Raw genomic sequence first — 19,082 nt, 5'->3', positions numbered from 1 at the left:
CAGCATCATATTGCTGTTGTAAGAGGAATTTGGTAGGGTTTCTTTACCAGTTTTTTAAAAATATAGTTAACCTAGCAGGGGGATTAGTTGTTCCTTAAATATTTGGTGAAATTCACTTATAAATCCATCTGATCCTAGTGATTTTTTATTAGGGAGCTCATTGAAGACTTGTTAATTCTTTTTCTAAAATAGGGTTATATAAATATTCTGTTTACTCTTCTGTTAATCTGGGCAACTTATATTTTTGTAAATATCCATTTCACTTAGATTGTCAAAACTGGTGTATCGTTAGGCAAAATAACTCCTAATAATTTAATTTTGTCTTTATTGGTGGGGCATTCACTTTTTTCATTTGCGATACTATTAATTTGCTTTTTTTTCCTTTCAAATCAACCAATGGCCTATCTATTTTATTGGGTTTTTTTTTTTTCATAAAACTACTAGTTTTAATCATTAGTTTAATGGTTTTCTTGTATTTGGCTTTATAATCTCTCCTTTGATTATCAGGATTTCCATTTTGGTGTTTAATCGAAGATTTTAAATTTGTTCTTTTCCTAGTTTTTAAATTCACGAGCAGTTCATTGATCTGCTCTCTCTCTTTTATTGTTGTAAGCATTTAGATATAAAATTTTCCCCAAGTAGTGTTTTGGTTGCATCCTAGGAATTTTGGAATCTTGTCCCCTTGTTGTCATTCTCGTTAATGAAATAATTATTTCTATGATTTGTTCTTTGATGCATTCATTCTTTGGAATTAGATTATTTAATTTCCAATTAACTGGGTGAGCCGTTCTTTCACAGCCCATCATTAAGTGCAATTTTTGTTGCATTGTGGTCTGAAAAGGATGTATTTAATATTTCTGCTTTTCTGAATTTGATTGTCATGTTTTGTGCCCTAACACATGGTTAGTTTTTGTGAAGGTGCTATGTGTCACCAAGGAAGAGGTGTATTCCTTCTGTTTCCATCCAGTTTTCCCTAGAAATCGATCATATCGAACATTTATGAGATTCTGTTCATCTCCTTGACTGTTCTCTTATTCATTTTTTGGCTAGATTTATCTAGCTCTGAGAGGGTAAAGTTGTCTCATTAGTACAGCATACTCTTCCAGCTCTTGAATTTGAAAGTCACATTTCTCATTTAGCTCTGATCAGAGCTACATTCATCATTCAGTCATTCATCAGGAATGATTGAAAATCTTTTATTTCATTAAAATGTCCATTTTTATTCAGTTTTTCCCTTGAAGGATTACATTTAATTGTGCCAGGTAAATTATTCTTGGTTTTTAAACCAGCTCTTTTGCATTCTAGAATATCATAGTCCCACTCTAGCCCATCATTCCTATAATGTGGTAACTGCTAACTCTTGTATGATCCTAACTGTGGTCTGATGGTATTTGAGTGGTTTCTTTCTTGAATGCTTGAAGTGTTTTCTCTTTGACCTGGGAGCTTTGGAATTTGGTTGTAATATACCTGGGAATGTTCATTTTGGGGTTCCTTTCAGGTGGTAATTGGTAGATTCTTGGCATTTGTATTTTACCCTCTAAAGTTCTCTGGGAAGTTTTTTCTTTTTAAACATTTCTTGAAATATATATTCTAGGCTCTTTCCTTGATATGGCTTTCAGGTAATCCAGTAATTCTTAAACTATCTCTCCTTGATCTGTGTTTCAGGTCAGTTATTTTTCGAAGAAGATAGTTCACTTTTTCTTCTATTTTTTCATTCTTTTGACTTTGTTTTATTGTTTCTTAATGTCTGATGGAATAATTATCTTCTGTTTGCCCAGTTCTAATTTTTAAAGAATTATCTTCTTCAGTGATCTTTTCTACCTCTTTTTTCCATTTGATCAGTTCTGCTTTTTAAGGAATTATTTTCAATCAGTTTATTTTTGTACCTTTTTTTCCACTTTGGTGAATACTGTTTTTGAGGTGTTATTTTCTTCAGCATTTTTTTGTTCCTCTTTTTATTGTTGCCTGGCTGTTTGTTGTTTGTGTCTGACTCTCTGTGACCCCATTTGTAGTTTTCTTGGCAAAGAATACTCATTTTACAGATGAGGAAACTGAGGCAAATAGTGTGAAGTGACTTGCCCAGGGTCACACTGTTGGCAAGTGTCTGAAGCCAGTTTTGAATTCATGTAAGTGACAGGCCAGATTTGAACTCAGGAAGATGAGTATTCCTGTCTCTAGGTCAGGCATTCTAATACCTAGCTACCTGTCTCTTTTACTAAGATCTTCTTTGTCTTTCCATAGTTTTCTTCTTTTGCTTTCATTTCTTTGTCTGATTTTTCCTCCACCACTCTTACTTGATTTTGCAAATGCTTTTTCAGCTCCCCCAGGAATTCTTGTTGGGCTTATGTCCAATTTACGTTTGTCTTTTTTCCCCTTTGAGCTTTGCTTGTAGCTTTTTTGGACTTCATTGTCTTCTGAGTTTGTGTCTTCATCTTCTCTGTCACTGTAATTGCTTTTTATGGTCAGGTTCTTTTTTTGTTGTTTGCTCATTTTCTTATTCTGTTTCTTAATATTAGTTAGTAATAGTAATTAGTTCTTAATATTAATATCTTTATATTAGGCTTAGATTCTGTTCCTGTGGGGTACTACCTCAAGCTTAAGGCTTTTTTGCATTATTGTTTTCTGGGAGTTTGGAGGTTTTCTATATTTCCAAGGTGGCATAATCTGAGGAGGTGTGGTCTTGCTGTCCTGGTCTGAACTCTGGTCCTTTCCCAAGAAAGGTCCCTGATACCTTAGGATTATAACTGGTACTACTCCTGATCCCTTGGGACCAGAAGTGATGCTTATTCCCAGTGACCCTTCCACCCCCTCTTAACTAAAAGTGTTCTTCTCTGCTTTTAAACTATGACCCACAAGTGGGTATAGACAGTGGAGTCAGTTACTCAACAGTTGCCCCTCAGGGCTCTTGAAAATGCTTCTTCCTACCGTTAAACTATGACCCAGAAGGCAAGTATAAGCAGTGGAATTGCCAGACAGTGCCTTGACCTGTGCCTCGTGCTAGCACAGGAGGCCCCTTGGTCTCTTTTTGATCACTTGCCAGGTGCCCTCACCATCTTGGGCTTGATAGCTCCTGGAGCTGCTGCTGCTGCTTCTCTTGCTGCCACCTAGTTCCACACTGGGCTCTGGGCCAGCCTCCACCCTCCTGTCCCAGATCTTTCTTTCCAGCCTCTTATACTGTCTTGGTCTGAGATGGATGACGTCTCACTCTGCTACTCCAGAATTCTAATTAATGTTGTTTGGAGGGGGATGCTGGGAGATCCCAACTGAGTGCTTCTCTGTTCCTTCGTGTTGGCTCTGCCCCCACAAGTCCTCTCTTTATCTTCTAAATCAAGTATGTTTTTGTTATTGCCTTGTCTGAGATCATCTGCTTTTGACTTGCTGAAGTATTATAGATTTTACTTCAGCTCTATGCTTTTACTATGTGAGTACTTTTTCAAGTGTTTCTTATAAAAAAGGTATATTGTTAGATGTTTATTTTCTTATACATTCTACTACTCTTCTTTATTTTATGGGTGATTTTATGCCTTTTTTGTTCACATGGTTAATTCTGTATTTTCTTTCATCCTGTCCTTGTATATTTTTCTTTTTGCTACATACCTCTTTACAAAGAGAAAAGGCTGTTGAGAGAGAATGGTGCTCATCACTAATGCTGTATGTTTGATGTAGTGTACTTCTGTCACATTCTCTTTGCTTATATAACCCTCTTTCCTTTCCCTTCCCTCCTCTCCTTGTTTGCTCATCGCAAGTTCTTAACCTTGTTTTCTTTTCCTTTTACTAACCATTTCATGATCCACCCCTGCAGATGGAATTTGTTTTGTTTAATACTAATTCCTTCCTCTTACTTCCCCTTTCCCTAGGCCTTGTTTGGCTCAATTCCCTGTTGTTTATTTCTCTACCAAAGAGAGAGAGAGCGTGTGTGTGTGTGTGTATGTGTGTATGTGTGTGCGTGCATGCGCATGCACATTCACACGCATGTCTGTCTTTCTCAGTCCTTTGTCCATTTCAGGTGAAAGTGAGATTCATGTGTGGTCTACTCTCCTCACCCCTTCATATTTTAATAGTCTTTTTATGAACCCTGATTATGTGACATACTCAAATCTACCCCTTTCCTTCCCTTCTCTTCCCTTAACTTTTTTCTCTTTAAATCGTCAAAATATAACAAAATTGATCCCAGCCTCTCTCTTACCTGACTCTCCATAACCCTTAAAGACATAAGGATTTTGAGGGGACACTTGTTTCTTAAGAAATTAGAAATTGAATATTATTATCAAGGAGTCCCTTCCAATGGCTCCTGTGCATTTACCTTTTTGTTTCTTTTTTCAACTCACGTTTGCAATTCAGTGTTTCTCCACTCTTGTCTCAGTCTTTTGCCTTTTAGAACAGGAGTTAGCAAATTCTAGAATAGAAGTCAGCAAACTACATTTTAAAAATTGTGTTTAAAAATTTAATGACTGTTCTAAGTTTATACGCCATGGAGAAATCCGCAGTTGGCCAGATTTAGCCTGTGGACCACAGTTTGCTGTCTCCCATTCTAGAATGTCATGTTCTAAACTTCTCTTTATATTTGTAACCTGCAGGTTTTAAGTGATCCTTACTGTGGCTCCGTGATAGTTGAGCTCTTTCTTTATGACTTTTTACTGTAGTTTTTCTTTGACTTGGAAGCTCTGCATTTTGACTATAACATTACTGGGACTTCTCATTTGAGGATTTCAGGAGGTGAAAGGAGACATCAGTGATGCCCACATGAAGGTGTTTAGAGAAGAGGAGACTTAGGGGAAACATAGCATCTTCAAGTATTTGAAAGTCTTATTAGAAAAAGAGATGAAATTTGCTTTATTAGAGTTTAGAAGGGGAAGAACATGGGTGGAAACTGCAAAATGGAAGATTTAGTTTCCAAAAGTTTGATAAGTTGATTGTGTCAGGAGAAAAGGAGAGAAGGCTAAGAAACAGTAGCCTGCTCCTGCTCCTAGAGGTAGCAAACAGTAGGAGAGGTTAGAAACAAGTGTATGCTGTTGAGAACAGGGAAAAACAGGACACAGCCAGCCTTGAAAGCAGAAAAGGAGAGCCCACCAAGAAGTGAAAGACAGCACAAAGGGAGGCTTTTGCTTTTTAGGTGTAGTGTGAGAAAATACATGCAAAGTGGTTTGCAAACCTCGCAGCCCTGCACCGTGTCAGCTCTTATTATTTACAAAAGTGTTTGTTTCATTTGGTACCTTTTGGGAGGAGGCAGCGTTTGCTTAAGAGCTTGTTTCAAAGCAACTTAATTTCAAATGCTTTCAAAATGTTCAGTTGCCACACTGATACTTTAGTGTTCTTATGATGGATAGTTATCAAAGTTCACACCTTTGCTTTCAGGTTATAAGCAGTGTGATTATCTGATTAAATGGACTGAGTGGGAACTTAGAATTATAGAAGAAATAAGAAGCTGAAAATACTGTAATTGTATTTTTAAAATTGAAATAATAGTAAAATTTTTTTTTATTTTCCCCAACATTGTAACCCAAATTTTCTGATATATTGGTGATAATTGACATGTACTTGGATGAGCATGCTAAGCTGTTTCGAAAGGATAACATAGACTATAAATGTAAAAGCCAATAACAAAATATTTTACTGAACATGTGGTACTGTTTGTCACAGCAAATGCCAACAATGATACATTCCATTTTTTACACTGAAAATGCTACTCCTTACCTTGTATAACTAACCTTTTTTTGTTTTTTGTTCATGTTAATTGTATTAATAAGCCTTTTGTGAATTGAATGAGATGAGAAAAAAGTTTCTTTTCCCAAAAAATGATATCTAAAGAAAATATATAAGGAATAAATAAAGAAAATGATATCTAAAGAAAAATAAATTTTGTTTCTGAACTGTTTTTACAGTGAGATAATCAGAGATGTCTGGATTTAAATGTTTAATTTGTTTCATTGTGTATTACTTGTACTAAGACCACTTTTTAATAGAAATTCATGTGAGAAGATACTGTTGAGACCATCTAGTCCAGGGATATGCTGCAGGTTCCCCACTTCTGATCCAGCCTAACCTTCTTCACTTAATATTTGGAAATTGAGACTCAGAAAATTTAAAAGACTTATCCAGGGTCTGAGGTTAGAACTAATTTCACTTGTATTATACTCTGATTTGAGAATATAGGAAAGACACATGGAACTCTAAAACAGAAGCAAATAAACCTTTTAAAATTTTACTCAGTTTTTATGGAAAGCTAAACTCCAAAATAACTTTTGAAAAAGAGTCCCCAGTTGTATCATCCACATAAATGAACATTATAAGAGGCCAGTCACGCAATAGTAAGAAAGATTTTATGGTTACATCTCTCAATATGAAAAATGTTTTTTTTTCTTTTAGATATAATTCTTAAAATAAAGGTAACATTGCTTTGTGACTTTTTTTGTTTGTTTGTTTGTATCCTAGGAGTTGTTTCATTAGTAGCTGTTCATCCTTCTACAGTTAGCGCTGTTGGGAAGCAACTCTTGCCAAAAACTTTTGGACAGTCTAATGTCAACATTACCCAGCAAGTGGTAAGGAGCTCTTTGGTGGAGGGTGGAATGTTCCTTTGGCATCTATGTTGGATTCATTACAGATAAATCAACACAAGACTTAGTGTTTACACTGGTGAATTTGATGTGTACAGTAATATGTCATTTAGAGACATGGCCCTTTTTATCTTTATAGGATTCATTGTAATGATTCCTCTCAAATCTAGCCTGTAAAAACTTCATTTCCTTGAAAAGGAATTGTTGACTCTCCCTCCAAGAGATCTTAGTAGCACTGGTAATGTTTTCTGTTTATGTGTTGCTTCATATTTCTTAAAGTACTTTGGCACATCGTCTTCTTTAATGCCCACAGTGACTCCATGAGGGAGTTAGATTGGATATTGTTATCTATACCTGAAGGATGCAGATTCAGAGACAGAGGGAGGATAAGAGACTTTCCTAAGTTCACGCAGCTGGTTAGGAACAGAGTTTGACCACTACAAAGGACTACTTGTCTTCCTCTCTAGGATTCTTTACACTGTTCTATACTCTCCTTTCCTCTGTTAACTTTACTTTATCTGCTTTACTATTTCCAAACCTTTTATAAGTTCCTTTTTTGGTCTTTGATAATTTCCTGTTTTTGAATTAATGAATATTTGCTGTGCATTTATAATGTGTTATGGATTGTTTCATACTTTCAAAGGGCATACTAATTAATGTTATTGCAATTAGGAGGGAGAGTTATCGATAGATGAAGTGTATAAGATGTTTATATTCACAATATTGAACCAGGTCGGAATTCTTTGAACAGATGATAAGTAAAAATGAGAATTTCAAGTAGAAGCAGGAGACTTTTTTTTTCATGCTATGGATTGTGGAAAGTTATAGAAGGGGTGGAAATGTAGAAGTAGGGGAAGAAACAGGTCTTTTAGAGTTGCTACAGGCTTGAGCAGTCAGATGGAATGTGGGTAATTTCAAGTTGTGGATGACATTGGAAAACCCCTGAATGATTTTGATCAAAGTGTCAGAGGAAAAGATTATTTTTGCCTTTTGCTAAGTGATTATAAAGGAAATGGGAAAGAATAGATTACAGTATTGTCAAGGGAAAAGCAATAGCTTTCAGAAAATATCTGCTTATTTTAGTAATTACTATTTTTCTTACTAATGAGCTGTTTTTGCCAAATGATATAAGTACACATCTTTGTTTTGCTGGTTTCATTTTGTTTCCTTTCACGTTCAGCTTCTGTCATTTTGTCTTTTCTACCACTTTTAACAGATTATAAGTAGTCTATCCCATAATTAAGTGGGTCTACAATACTTATTTCTCAAATCTGTTTTGTAAACATCTTTTCTGTATAATAACCTTGTGTTGTTTTGCTTTCAATAAAATCACGGCACACCTGCTCCATTGTTACATCCTTTAAAAACATCTCTCTCTCTCTAGCTCGTTCCGTGCTACTCTTTGTTCCCACTCTAATTCCAACATGCTTCCTTAGGTCTCAGTTATGGAGTTTCTGTATTGTGGTTTATTTTATATTTCCTTATCTAGAATAACTTTACACCTTGTGTAATAGAGCTCCTTTTTGTTTTATGCCTACCATGTGCACAGACTGCTTTGAGCTTTCAAAACATAGGTACTTTGTTAATTCCATTTTATTTTGAGGATTTATATTGAACATTGATCTTTTTTATGGTTTTTTCCATATTAGCTTAAACTAAAGTTTGGATTTATCTGTAAAGGAGTCAGAGTTTAATTTGTTATTTTCAGTAAGGTTTTCATTCCCTCAGCAGTTCTATTATATTTGTTAATATAAATAGAAACATTTTCATTGAGAGGATCCTTTCTGTCAAATAATTTTAAGTTTAGCATTTTAAAGTTTCTTACAACTGTTTGATTTCTTTGATAACATGATTATGGATTTTAAAACAAATAGGAAAAAAACTAACAAATTTCACTTAACCTTTTAATGCTCAAAAGCAAGAGATTTATTGATTCCTGTTCAGAAGTGAGCTAGTAAACCCTTATCTTTAACAGAGAGTTGTGGTTGTCCAGTGAGCTAGTTTTTTCAGTTTCATGAGAAATCATTCCTTGTTAATTTACTTCAGAAGTCAGTATTTGACAATAAATTAGATCATTCTTGGAGGTGACTGTCTTTGACTCAGTATTGAAAAGCTTGAACTATTATACTTTCTCAACTTTTAGTAGAGTGCCTAGCACATAGTAGATGCTTAATAAATGTTTATTGACTGGGATTTTGATTGGGTCTCTTGGGGACTGATAGTATTAGGGAATCCTTAAAAAAAACTGCTTTAATTTTTGCTTTCTTTTCAAGTCCCACAGTCTTTACTGGCTCCACGAGATGTTACTTCCTCCTCCTCACTCAGTTATTAGTGATTCAGGAATGCCTAGAGAAAGCCTACGGTCCTCAGAGCCACCATCTTTGAGCTTGCTCTAAATTATTTGCTATTCATCTAAGCTCAGTACACTGTGATTTCTTTTCCTGTGTTACCCGTAGCCATACCCTGAAATGAAAGTAGTATTTTCAGAACTCAAATTCTCGCATTGTAACTATTCCCTTTCTCTCACATTTCTTCCTCTACTTTTTGGCCTATTTCCTTCACTCTTTCCATCTCCTCCTCTTTTCCTTTTCTTTGAAACTGTTACACTTATGATCTGAAATAATTTTTGTAACTAAAGAAGAGTGAATATATAAAGATTAAAGGCAAAAGATACAATTTTAAATCACTCTCCATAGTAGGATGATTTAATCAAATACATAGAATACCTCAAGTCAACCTCTCCTGTCTGGAGCCCAGCCAAGAAGAAGGAATGCAAACAAAATGTCTGCACAGCCCAAATAGGTGTTCCACTAAAGCTAGAACTCAGGTGTTATGACTCCAGCACTTTCCACTATATTATAGAAATAGCCAATTAAAAGGGGAAAAGTACTGTTACGTTCAGGTTGAGAAAAATAATTACTGGCAGCCCGATAAGTGATGGATGACATAGGAAACCTGTAAAAAGTAGCCACAAATACGTGAAAATCTCCACAGCCTGAGGTCGATGGAAAGGAAAACCAATTTTATTTAGTATAAAGCTTCTAAGAACATTATTCCTTGCATTATAACATAGCAGAATAATTAACTTAAATAAAAGTCATTGAGAGTAACAAAGAAAAGATTATATTTTGTTAAAGAAAGGAAATATATATCTTAAGAAGATTACCATCTAGAATAACCAAATTATTATAAAAATGTTTTGATGTTTTAAGAGATAAACCCATAGGTTTTGGAAAACTTAGCAATCTAAAAACACAGTTGTTTCTGAACATTTTTTGGTGCCTTGGAGCCTTTTGTTAATATGGTGAAGCCTGTAGTCCTCTTCTTAGAATAATGTTTTAAATGCATAAAATAAAATAAATAGGATTACAAAGGAAGCAAGTTGAAATTTAGTTGTCAAAATATTTTTAAATGTAAAGCACTGAGCGCAGTACTTGGCATATAGTTAATGCATGTTAACTGCTATTATTTTCATTATTATTAAAAATAAGTATTGATCCTACCTATTTCATCTCTTCCCCCCCCCATCCTTATATCTATCAATGGAACCCTGTTCTAGAATACGTCATTTCCTGATGATCCTATTAGGCTAAAACTGTTTATTTTTCTGGGGTCCAATGTTTTATTGTCTCAAACAACAAGTTATGAGGAGACCAAGATTGTATTAGGGCAGAGATGGTAATTTGTCCCAACTTTTCCTTCACGACAGTGGGTACTTAATAAATGTCTGTACAATGAATTAATTTTGTCAGGTTCAGTACTATGTGCATATGTTTAGGAGCATTGACTTTTTTATAAAACTGGAAATACTATATAAAATAATAGAACATTGGGACAGTGTAGTAGAGATGAGTTCTTGTAATATTCAAGCTATATTTTCCCAAAAATGTCTTCCTAGGAATAAATATTAATTTTTACTTTGAAATATGCACATTTCCATTCTAAATTCCAGCATAATTCAAAAGGTATATTAACTTAATGTCTAGAATTTCACATGAAATATTATGAATTAGTGTTAAACTAAGAAGGCTAATGAAAACAAGACCCGTTTGTTTCTGAATTCAAAGTGTATTGACACGTTGCTAGGAGAGATAAATTACTTGTTTTCTAAGCCCAAAGAATAGACACTTTAACAAAGGTTGCAAAATTTATATTTAAAGTTTAGTATTTAGATGAAACAAATGTTGCCCGTGTGCATGCAGAGTAACTAATAAGTACTGCAACGGGTCTTTAGTGGGAGGGTCTTTGGATTGCTTCCATATGAAAGTTTTTGGTAATGCAAGTAAAAAATAATGTGACTTTAGCATAAAATTAGACTTTACCAGCTGAGGGTTAAATCCATAAACATATTATTGAAAATTTAAATACTCTTTAAAGGAAAGGAGCAACAATTCATTTCTCCTTTCATGGACCATAACCTGATGTGTGAACCATTAACATTGAGTGAGGTCACCTGGACTTAAGGAAGATAATAAAAAAAGCTCCTCTGTCAGCTCTTAATGGTGTCATATTAGGTAATGTATTTATCCAGTTAAGAAGGGGAACAAAGCTTAAAATAACTCAAGATATTATCTATGGTGAATCTTTTCAATGATATATTCTTTCTTGGTTTTTTTTCTGCCTTCACTATCTAACTTTAATACATTTCCTGAAGTTTTTCAGTACATTGACAACAGTTTCCAGCCGTGTGATTAAACTCATGAAGGAACATGTAATACAGTATCTTTAATGTACATGTTGTGGGTTGTACTGTGTGCTGCATCTTAATATTGAGGCACTACTTTACGTGTAACATCAGAATTATTATCAAGGGACACAAAATTACTTGTTCGTTGAACAGTAATTTATTTGGCATCATGTGAAGGGCACAGTGGGAGGATTATGGGGTGAGTGTGTGTGAGAAAGTAAGGGAGTTGTGATGTATGCCAGTACTTTGAAGCCATTGGTTTCTGCTTGCTGACTTCGGTCAGGGTATGAGTATATGAAAATGAGGTGTCTATTTGAGCCTGACAGTGTGATCATGTATGTTACATAGTAGTATCATTTAATCTTCTGGCCACGTGGTTAGTTGTTCTTCTCTTGCCTCCTTGTCAATTTCAGTGTCTGTTCTTTCTTTTCCTGTCCCTTAATCCAGCGTTCTTCAGAGTTCCGTTGTGATGAACTTGTGACTTGAGCTATTGGCCTCTGCACAGATCTGTTGTTCGCCTTGGCCTGTGTCCTGAGTCCCCAGCTTGCGTTTTTTACTGCCTGTATCACTTTACTACCTCAGATATTGCATGGCATTTTCCTCCTAAAACTGATTTCTTCTCAGTAGGCACTGTTATCCTTCTAGTCACCCTGCTTGAAACGTTTAGTCCTCTCTGCTTCTTCCGTCTCTTGTCCTCTACCTCATCATTTCATAGGCTTGTGTCTTTCTTTCCTTCCCATTGTATCTCTTCTCTTTATTCCCACTGCTGCAATTCCAGTTTCGTTTATCTTGTGTGGACTGTGACTAACTAGGACTGTGCAGTGGGGAAGTGACTATTGCATTTCTAATGAGAAGGCCTGGCATTGAATCTGGACTGTCACTCCATGCCTTTGTGACCTTGAACAAGCTACCCCTTCAGTTCCCTCGCCTGTAAAATGAAGGAATTGAATTCGATGATATGAGGTCTGTTGTAATTCTAAGGCCATTGAGAAGAGTAGTGGGGTAGAATATTGGACTTGGGACTCACTTCAGATATTTACTAGCTGTGTGACCTTGGCAAAGTCACTTAATTACTTCCTCATCTGTAAAATGGGAATTAGAATACCACCCCACAGAGTTGTTGGGAGGATCAAGTGAAATAACATTTGTAAAATGCTTTGCAAATCTTAAAGTACCATATCAGTGTTGACTCTAGTCATTTTTATTAAAGCCTTTAGTCTTCCTTCATCTAGCTTAATCTTTTCTATGTATTGCTCAGATCACCTTGCCTCCCCTTCTCAGAAATCTTCAATAGTTCCTGGTAGTATACTGACTAAAGTCCTTGGTTTGCTTACAGCCCACCTTTCCAAACTTGTCTCCTTGTCCTTCATTTCATAAATTCTATGCTTCTTCCAAATTTATTGAAATCCTAACAATCCTGCAAGGCCTAGCTCACCGTCTCTTTTAAAAGTCACAGCTTTATATCTCTTGGTTTGCATTGTATTTATTTATGTACACAATTTTATTCCAGTCTTTAAATCTGAGGTCTGCAAGCTGTGTCCTTGTGGGCCACATCTGGCCCTCTGGACTGAAGAATGGTTTTTATGTTTTTTAAATACAATACAACTTTATTGAAAAATGCAGAAACCATTCTTAACTTTATTCTTATAAGGCCAACTGACTAGAGTATGCTGACCCCTAGCCTAGATTATAAACAGCTTGAGGCAGGGAATGTGCCTTCTTTATCTTGGCGTTGTTCTCAGTGTATATTAGACTGTATTGAATTGGTTTGCATTCTTCCCCTCTTAACCCCACCTTCCACAAGGACAGGTGAAGAAACTCTGAAGTTGAAAATAAAGTTTTAGTTTGCCTGGATTTTTTAGTATTGTTAAATCTGCTGAAGTGTTCTCATCACTCCTCCTCACCCCCTCCACACATACGGTAATTAAGTCAGTGTATTGTAGGAACTAATTTACTAATATTTTTTCCCTAGCAATTGACTGTTCCCCTTTAAAAGAAAACCGCTTTTAATTTGTTATTTTATTCACCTATGACTCGTGTATTATTTTGGTTTGGGTTTGCTTGGACTCTTGGCTTATTGATGTCTTTTGTTTAAAGTGGTGAAGGAGTTAAGACTAAAGAAGGAAAAATTAAAAGTTCGTTTTTAGAAGAGATGGGTTTGTATTATTCCTTAAAAGTCAGCTGTGAATGCTTGATTGTTCTAGGCAGCTCCTTAGTTGATTAAATTAAGTAGCTCTAGATGATTAGTAAGTTATAAAAAATGACGTCTTCATAACATGGGAGATTTCTAATTCTATTTTGAATTGTCTCTTTTAACTGTAGGTAATTGGTACACCTCAGAGATCTGCCGCGCCAAATACTATCCTTGTAGGAAGTCCACATACGCCTAATACACATTTTGTATCACAGAACCAGGCTTCTGACTCCTCACCTTGGTCGGCGGGGTGAGCAATATTCCTCTCAAGTTATTAGAAGTTTAAAGAATTTCCTAGGTTTTTAATCATAAATGTCTCCATGTTGGTGAAATGAGCTACGTAGTCTGCAACCAAACCAAATGTATTAGAGCTTCAGTTTAAATTTATTTTTTAGACATCTTATTTAAGATATTGAAAAAATTAGGGCACATGAAAAAATTTCAAACCATTCCCAGAATAGATATACAATCCAGAACACACTTTTACTTTAGCATCTGAGAAATCAGATTATTGGAAAACAGTCTAACGGCCCCATCTACATTAATGTCATAGTCATACTTTAAAGGTTTATCATTTTTGGCTGAAAATGAGGAATTGAGATATCTTCAATGAGACTGTGGTAACTTTGAAACTCGTCCGACATCTTAGGAAGTTCAGTATCAATTCAGTGGTTATAAACCTTTTAAAAGGGGATAATGGTATCCTATGTTATATAACACTTCTGTTTTTAACTTTAGCTATACTCTTCCTGAAATAGGTTTTCACTTGAAGCAAAAGATCACTTTTAAATAGGTTTTTAAGTAGAATTGCCTTACGATTATAGTCTTATGTGTCTTTGCTACAAAAACACGTATGCGTCCCAGCGTTTCAGGCCTGTTTGGAGATGGAAACCCAAGTGATTATATTTTATTACTATGACTACTTAAAAAAAAACCCCAAACCTCTTTTCCTAATTTTGACCCAAAACACTAGAAATTTTCTTTAATGATTGTGAATCTTACTTATTTTTACAAGGTAGATCCTAATTACGCATCTTACCTTGAGATAGACATCACTCTGTTGATGACATATATGGCTGTGTTCATTATTTAAGTATGTTTTCTTTCTTGAAATTTTGTTAAAAAGAGTAGAATTTGAGCAGAAATTTTGGTAAGAATGTTATTGAATAGTGTCTTCAAAAACTTACTATATATAGTATACTGTATATACAGCTTTGACTGTTCAAGATTTCTCATAGTGTTGTAACAGTATGAAAGTATGAATGTGCGATTTGACTTTTTGGAATGTTCATTTTCCACCCTGTAAAAAAAATCCTCACATTCCCCTGGTATATCTAACAGTTTTCTGCCTTGATAGAATGAAGTATAATTCAAGTGGCGGCTGTCTGATAGGATTGTCTTGCTCTGGTTGCACTTGTGTCTTGTAAATATAGTGATTGCATTTTTAGATAAAGATAGCTTTTAGTTGAAGGCTAATTTTAGGTGATACTATTTTACTTTGTATTTTTAAGGAAGCGCAATAGAAAAGGAGAAAAGAATGGCAAGGGATTAAGACATTTTTCAATGAAGGTTTGTGAGAAGGTACAGAGGAAAGGAACCACTTCATATAATGAGGTGGCAGATGAGCTGGTCGCAGAGTTCAGTGCTGCTGACAACCACATTTTACCAAATGAATCAGTAAGTATGATGTAGATGGGCTCGTGTTTTCCAAGGGTGCAGAAAGCTTCCCTTTGGGACTTGTGAAGAGTGTTTTCTTTCAAGGGCTGTCAAGCTAATTATAATCAAGGCTTTGGGAGAGATCAGTAACGTTAAGTTAATATATTGACACTCTCTCAGGCTTACTCTTTTGGGAATTTGATTTTTTCTTACCTATGGGGCAGGGGGAGGGGTATAATGAACTATTTTTAGTAGTCCACTATATAAAATAAAGTCTGTCTCACCTCCTTTTGAATTTATTTATCTCCTGCCATATGTCTTTAAACATCAGTTTTATGAAGCTTTCTGTTTTCTTCCTCTAATGCATAATGTCTTTAGCAGGCTTATGACCAGAAGAATATAAGACGAAGAGTCTATGATGCCTTAAATGTCTTAATGGCCATGAATATTATCTCAAAGGAGAAGAAGGAAATAAAATGGATTGGTCTACCAACCAACTCAGCTCAAGAATGTCAGAATTTGGAGGTATGAATCATGAAAAACTACTTTTCCCCTTATTAATTTTAACCTGACTCAAGCTTACATATATGATATTTGAAAGGATAGAAATGTGGTAGGTATTTTATTTTCACTGATGTTATCTAAGCATTTCTTAGTCACTTCTTATCGATTAGCTCTTGCTGTGTGAAACAAATCACACAGACAGCATTTCTACTGGGACATTGTTTTGTAGAATTTTTTGTTCTGTGACTCAGGTGATGGGGGGACATTCTTGCTTCCTTTTTTATCTACCTTCCCCATCCGCTTATCAGTTCACCTGTCTGTCCTTCCATGCCTAAAGGTAACACATTTGTAGATTATATAATTAAAGAGCTCAGTAATTGAGCCATCAGTAATTTTGTTGTTTAATTGAAAATGCAAATTATTTCTGAATTATTTGGCATAAAAACCATTTTTGAAGAAGCATAATGGTGCTTGTGCCCTAATATAATCCTCATGTCTCTAATTAGAGCCTCTGTGACTCATCCTTTGAAAGTGCCTGCCTGGTTCTTCACTCTCTTCTGCTCAGTGTATTCTCTAGAATTCTGGAGCAGGAAAAATCATCCTCCTTGCCCCACCCCTTAAACTTTTTTACGTTTCTGTGAGTAATTATTGTACTTAGCTAGAATTGGTATCCTCTCTGGCTGCCAGTAGATACTGGTTATCCTTTACAATGAGTATGCCAGGGCTTCAGCTTTGTTGTTGGGAAAGTAAGTGGAGCATTGGTAGTGATGGCTGCAGTGGGCCTGTATTTGTTAAGAGTGATAGAATCAAGTATAATATTAGGATTATTGTTTCAGCATGAAGGCATTGAGTGATGGTGGTGAAGGACAGAGAGACATGCTTTCTTATCTTTAGCCCTTTTAAAGAGGGTTTCCTTTCATTGTTTATAGAGCTCTTAGACTGACTCACAGAGCTGAGCTCAACTGTATGGATTCAAATCTAAAGTAGTAATACTATAGCTGTGGGCAGGGTGTTCCTCATGACATTAAGTTTATCTGAATTTTAATGAGCATGGTTAGCCTGCCATTTTCAAAATAATTGTTACCCTTACCATGAATTTATTACCTCAATATAATGGGGAAATGAATCTTTTTCCTGTTTTCCGTCTCCTTGATGCATGTCTTCAGAAATAGCATCTCTTGATTTGAGGGTTCTTTTTATTTAATGAATATAGGAAGACCCATAGACAAAAGCCTGACTCTTAAGAGTTTTGTGACCCTGGGAAATAAATTCTCTGGGTCTGAGTTTGCTCATCTATAAAATGAAAGAGCTGGAGTAGATGAAAACTAAGGTCCCTCTAGTTCTAAATGTATGCTCCTATAATATATGACATCTTAAAACAAATTAAAAATTAAATTTAAACATCATTAAGACAAATTATAGTCATAAGTTATCTGAATGTAGGCAGTATTAAAGGGAAATTAAAATTCAGCTTAAAAAAATTTGACAGGCATATTTAGAGACTGAATAAAGGATATACAGATATACATCAGAAAGTCCCTGAAGTGAAGAATTATATTTTTTCAACAGTAGAATTGGTGTTGGTTTATTAAAAAAAATGTTAACATTAATTTGCTTTGGAATCCCAAGATTGCTTCCATCTATAACTTCTTGGGATGATTCTTTGAGATGATTTTTGTGTGTGTCTTATTTCTAAAGGTAGAGAGGCAGAGAAGACTTGAAAGAATAAAACAGAAGCAGTCTCAACTTCAAGAACTTATTCTACAGGTAATGAAATACTTCTCTGTGTGTGGGCAACGATTGCTGTTCCCTTTATTCATTTAATATCTATCAAAATAACAAAATACGCTGTAGCTTTAAGTAATAACATCTAAATAATTAAATTCTGTGTAGTCAGAGAGGCCAAGTGATGTCACGTAAAGAGTGGCAGACTTGGTTTGTACTCTGCTTCCAATTACTTGCCATGTGACGTTTGGCAGACCACTTAAATTAACGCTTCCACTTTTATAAAAAAGAATAAAAATGCTATCTCCAATAGATTGCTCCCACCGTCATCCCCATTGTCTTACCTCCAGGCTCGTTCCTTGCTGCTGTGTCTGCTCCATCTTTAAAAATATTTTCATTTGATCTTATTGTCTCTGCTAGTTATCATCCCAGAGCTCTCCTCCCCTTCTGGGTTAAAATCCTTGAGAAAGATGTGTCTTTGTAGATCCTTCCATTTCCTTCAACTCCCATTCACTTGTAAACCCTTTATATTTTTCCTTCTGACACTATCATCTAACTGAAACTTCCCAGTTGCCAGTGATTTCTTAATTTTCAAATCTCCTGGCCTTTTCTCAGTCATCTTTCTTGACCTCTGCGAGGCATTTGCCAACTGCAGTCACTTCACTTCCTCTGGATACTCTCCTCTCCCTTGGTTTTCATGACATCTTCCCTGGTTCTCCTCTGTCCGTCTGACGGTTCTCCATCTGTCACACCCACTCACCATGGATGGTGTCAAAGCTCTGTCTGTGAGCCCTCTGCACTATCTGAATTGAGTATTCCATCGGCTCCTGTGGATTCATTTATTATCTCTATGCATATGATTCTCAAACCTATATTCATCAGCCTTAGTCTCCTGACTTAACAGTTTGTATTCACAAACTATGTTTTGGACATGTGGCATTGGAGGTCCTGTAGGCAGCTGAGACTCCCCACCTCCAAAGTAGAACCCGTCACACACAGAGAGACACACACACACAAACACACACGCCACCCTCATTCAGGACCTTATCTTGTTTCATCAGACCTGTCAAAAATACCCATCCAATTGGTCTTCTTACCCGTAGGTCTCTCTCCATTATAATCTATTTCTATTTCCCATTTAGTGCCAAGCTTATTTTTCTAAAGTACAAATCTGACCTTACCAACCACTGTTCACTGAGCCCCAGTAGTTCACTGTTCCTCTGGGATCACATATAAACTCCTTGTTCAGAACCTGGCCTCTTCCTATCTTTACTCTCTCGATTGTGTTCCTTTCCTCCACCCTCAGCTCTTCAGCAACATGTGGCCTGCCTGGAGTGCCTTGAATCAAACACTGGTTCCTGTCTCTAGGTCTTTGCACTAACCGTTCCCCCATGCTTTGATCACTCTCCTCCCTCACCTTCACCTCTTCTTTTCTCTAGCTTCTTTCAACTCTTAGCTCAAATCCCACCTGCTCCAGGAGGCCCCTTAGCCTTCTAATTCCTTTCCTCTCTTGTATCTTCCTTGTTGATTTCCTGTCATTTCCCCCATTAAAATAGTAAGCTGCTTGGGGGTGGGGTATGGGATGCTATGTTTTTGTCTTTCTTTGTTTCCCTAGCACTTAAAATAATGCATGGCGCATGATAAGTACATAATAAATACTTGTTCACTTGACCTGACTTATCTCACAGGCTTGTTGTGGAAAGAAGCCTTTAATGAAGCCTTTAAAACACCATAACTGCAAGATACTTTTATTCGTAATGTT

General features: G+C 35.9%; 1 protein-coding gene across 9 annotated transcripts in view; it reads left to right on the top strand.

Moving 5' to 3' along the window:
* TFDP1 (transcription factor Dp-1) overlaps positions 1-19,082 on the top strand; it is a 131,331-nt gene that overhangs the window by 93,924 nt on the left and 18,325 nt on the right. For 5 of the 9 annotated variants that reach the window (XM_072621879.1, XM_072621884.1, XM_072621881.1 and 2 more), the window contains exons 4-8: positions 6,433-6,539; positions 13,564-13,685; positions 14,947-15,112; positions 15,470-15,616; positions 17,294-17,362. In XM_072621879.1, the coding sequence (XP_072477980.1) occupies positions 6,433-6,539; positions 13,564-13,685; positions 14,947-15,112; positions 15,470-15,616; positions 17,294-17,362 (611 nt within the window). The remainder of the gene's footprint in view (positions 1-6,432; positions 6,540-13,563; positions 13,686-14,946; positions 15,113-15,469; positions 15,617-17,293; positions 17,363-19,082) is intronic. The other 4 variants (XM_072621885.1, XM_072621886.1, XM_072621887.1 and 1 more) reach the window with 1 other exon arrangement.

The sequence above is a fragment of the Notamacropus eugenii genome, chromosome 6 (genome assembly GCF_028372415.1).
Source record: "Notamacropus eugenii isolate mMacEug1 chromosome 6, mMacEug1.pri_v2, whole genome shotgun sequence".
In the NCBI taxonomy this organism is placed as follows: domain Eukaryota; kingdom Metazoa; phylum Chordata; class Mammalia; order Diprotodontia; family Macropodidae; genus Notamacropus; species Notamacropus eugenii.
The sequence above is the reverse complement of the archived record's forward strand: the minus strand, read 5'-3'. Positions and strand labels throughout refer to the sequence as shown.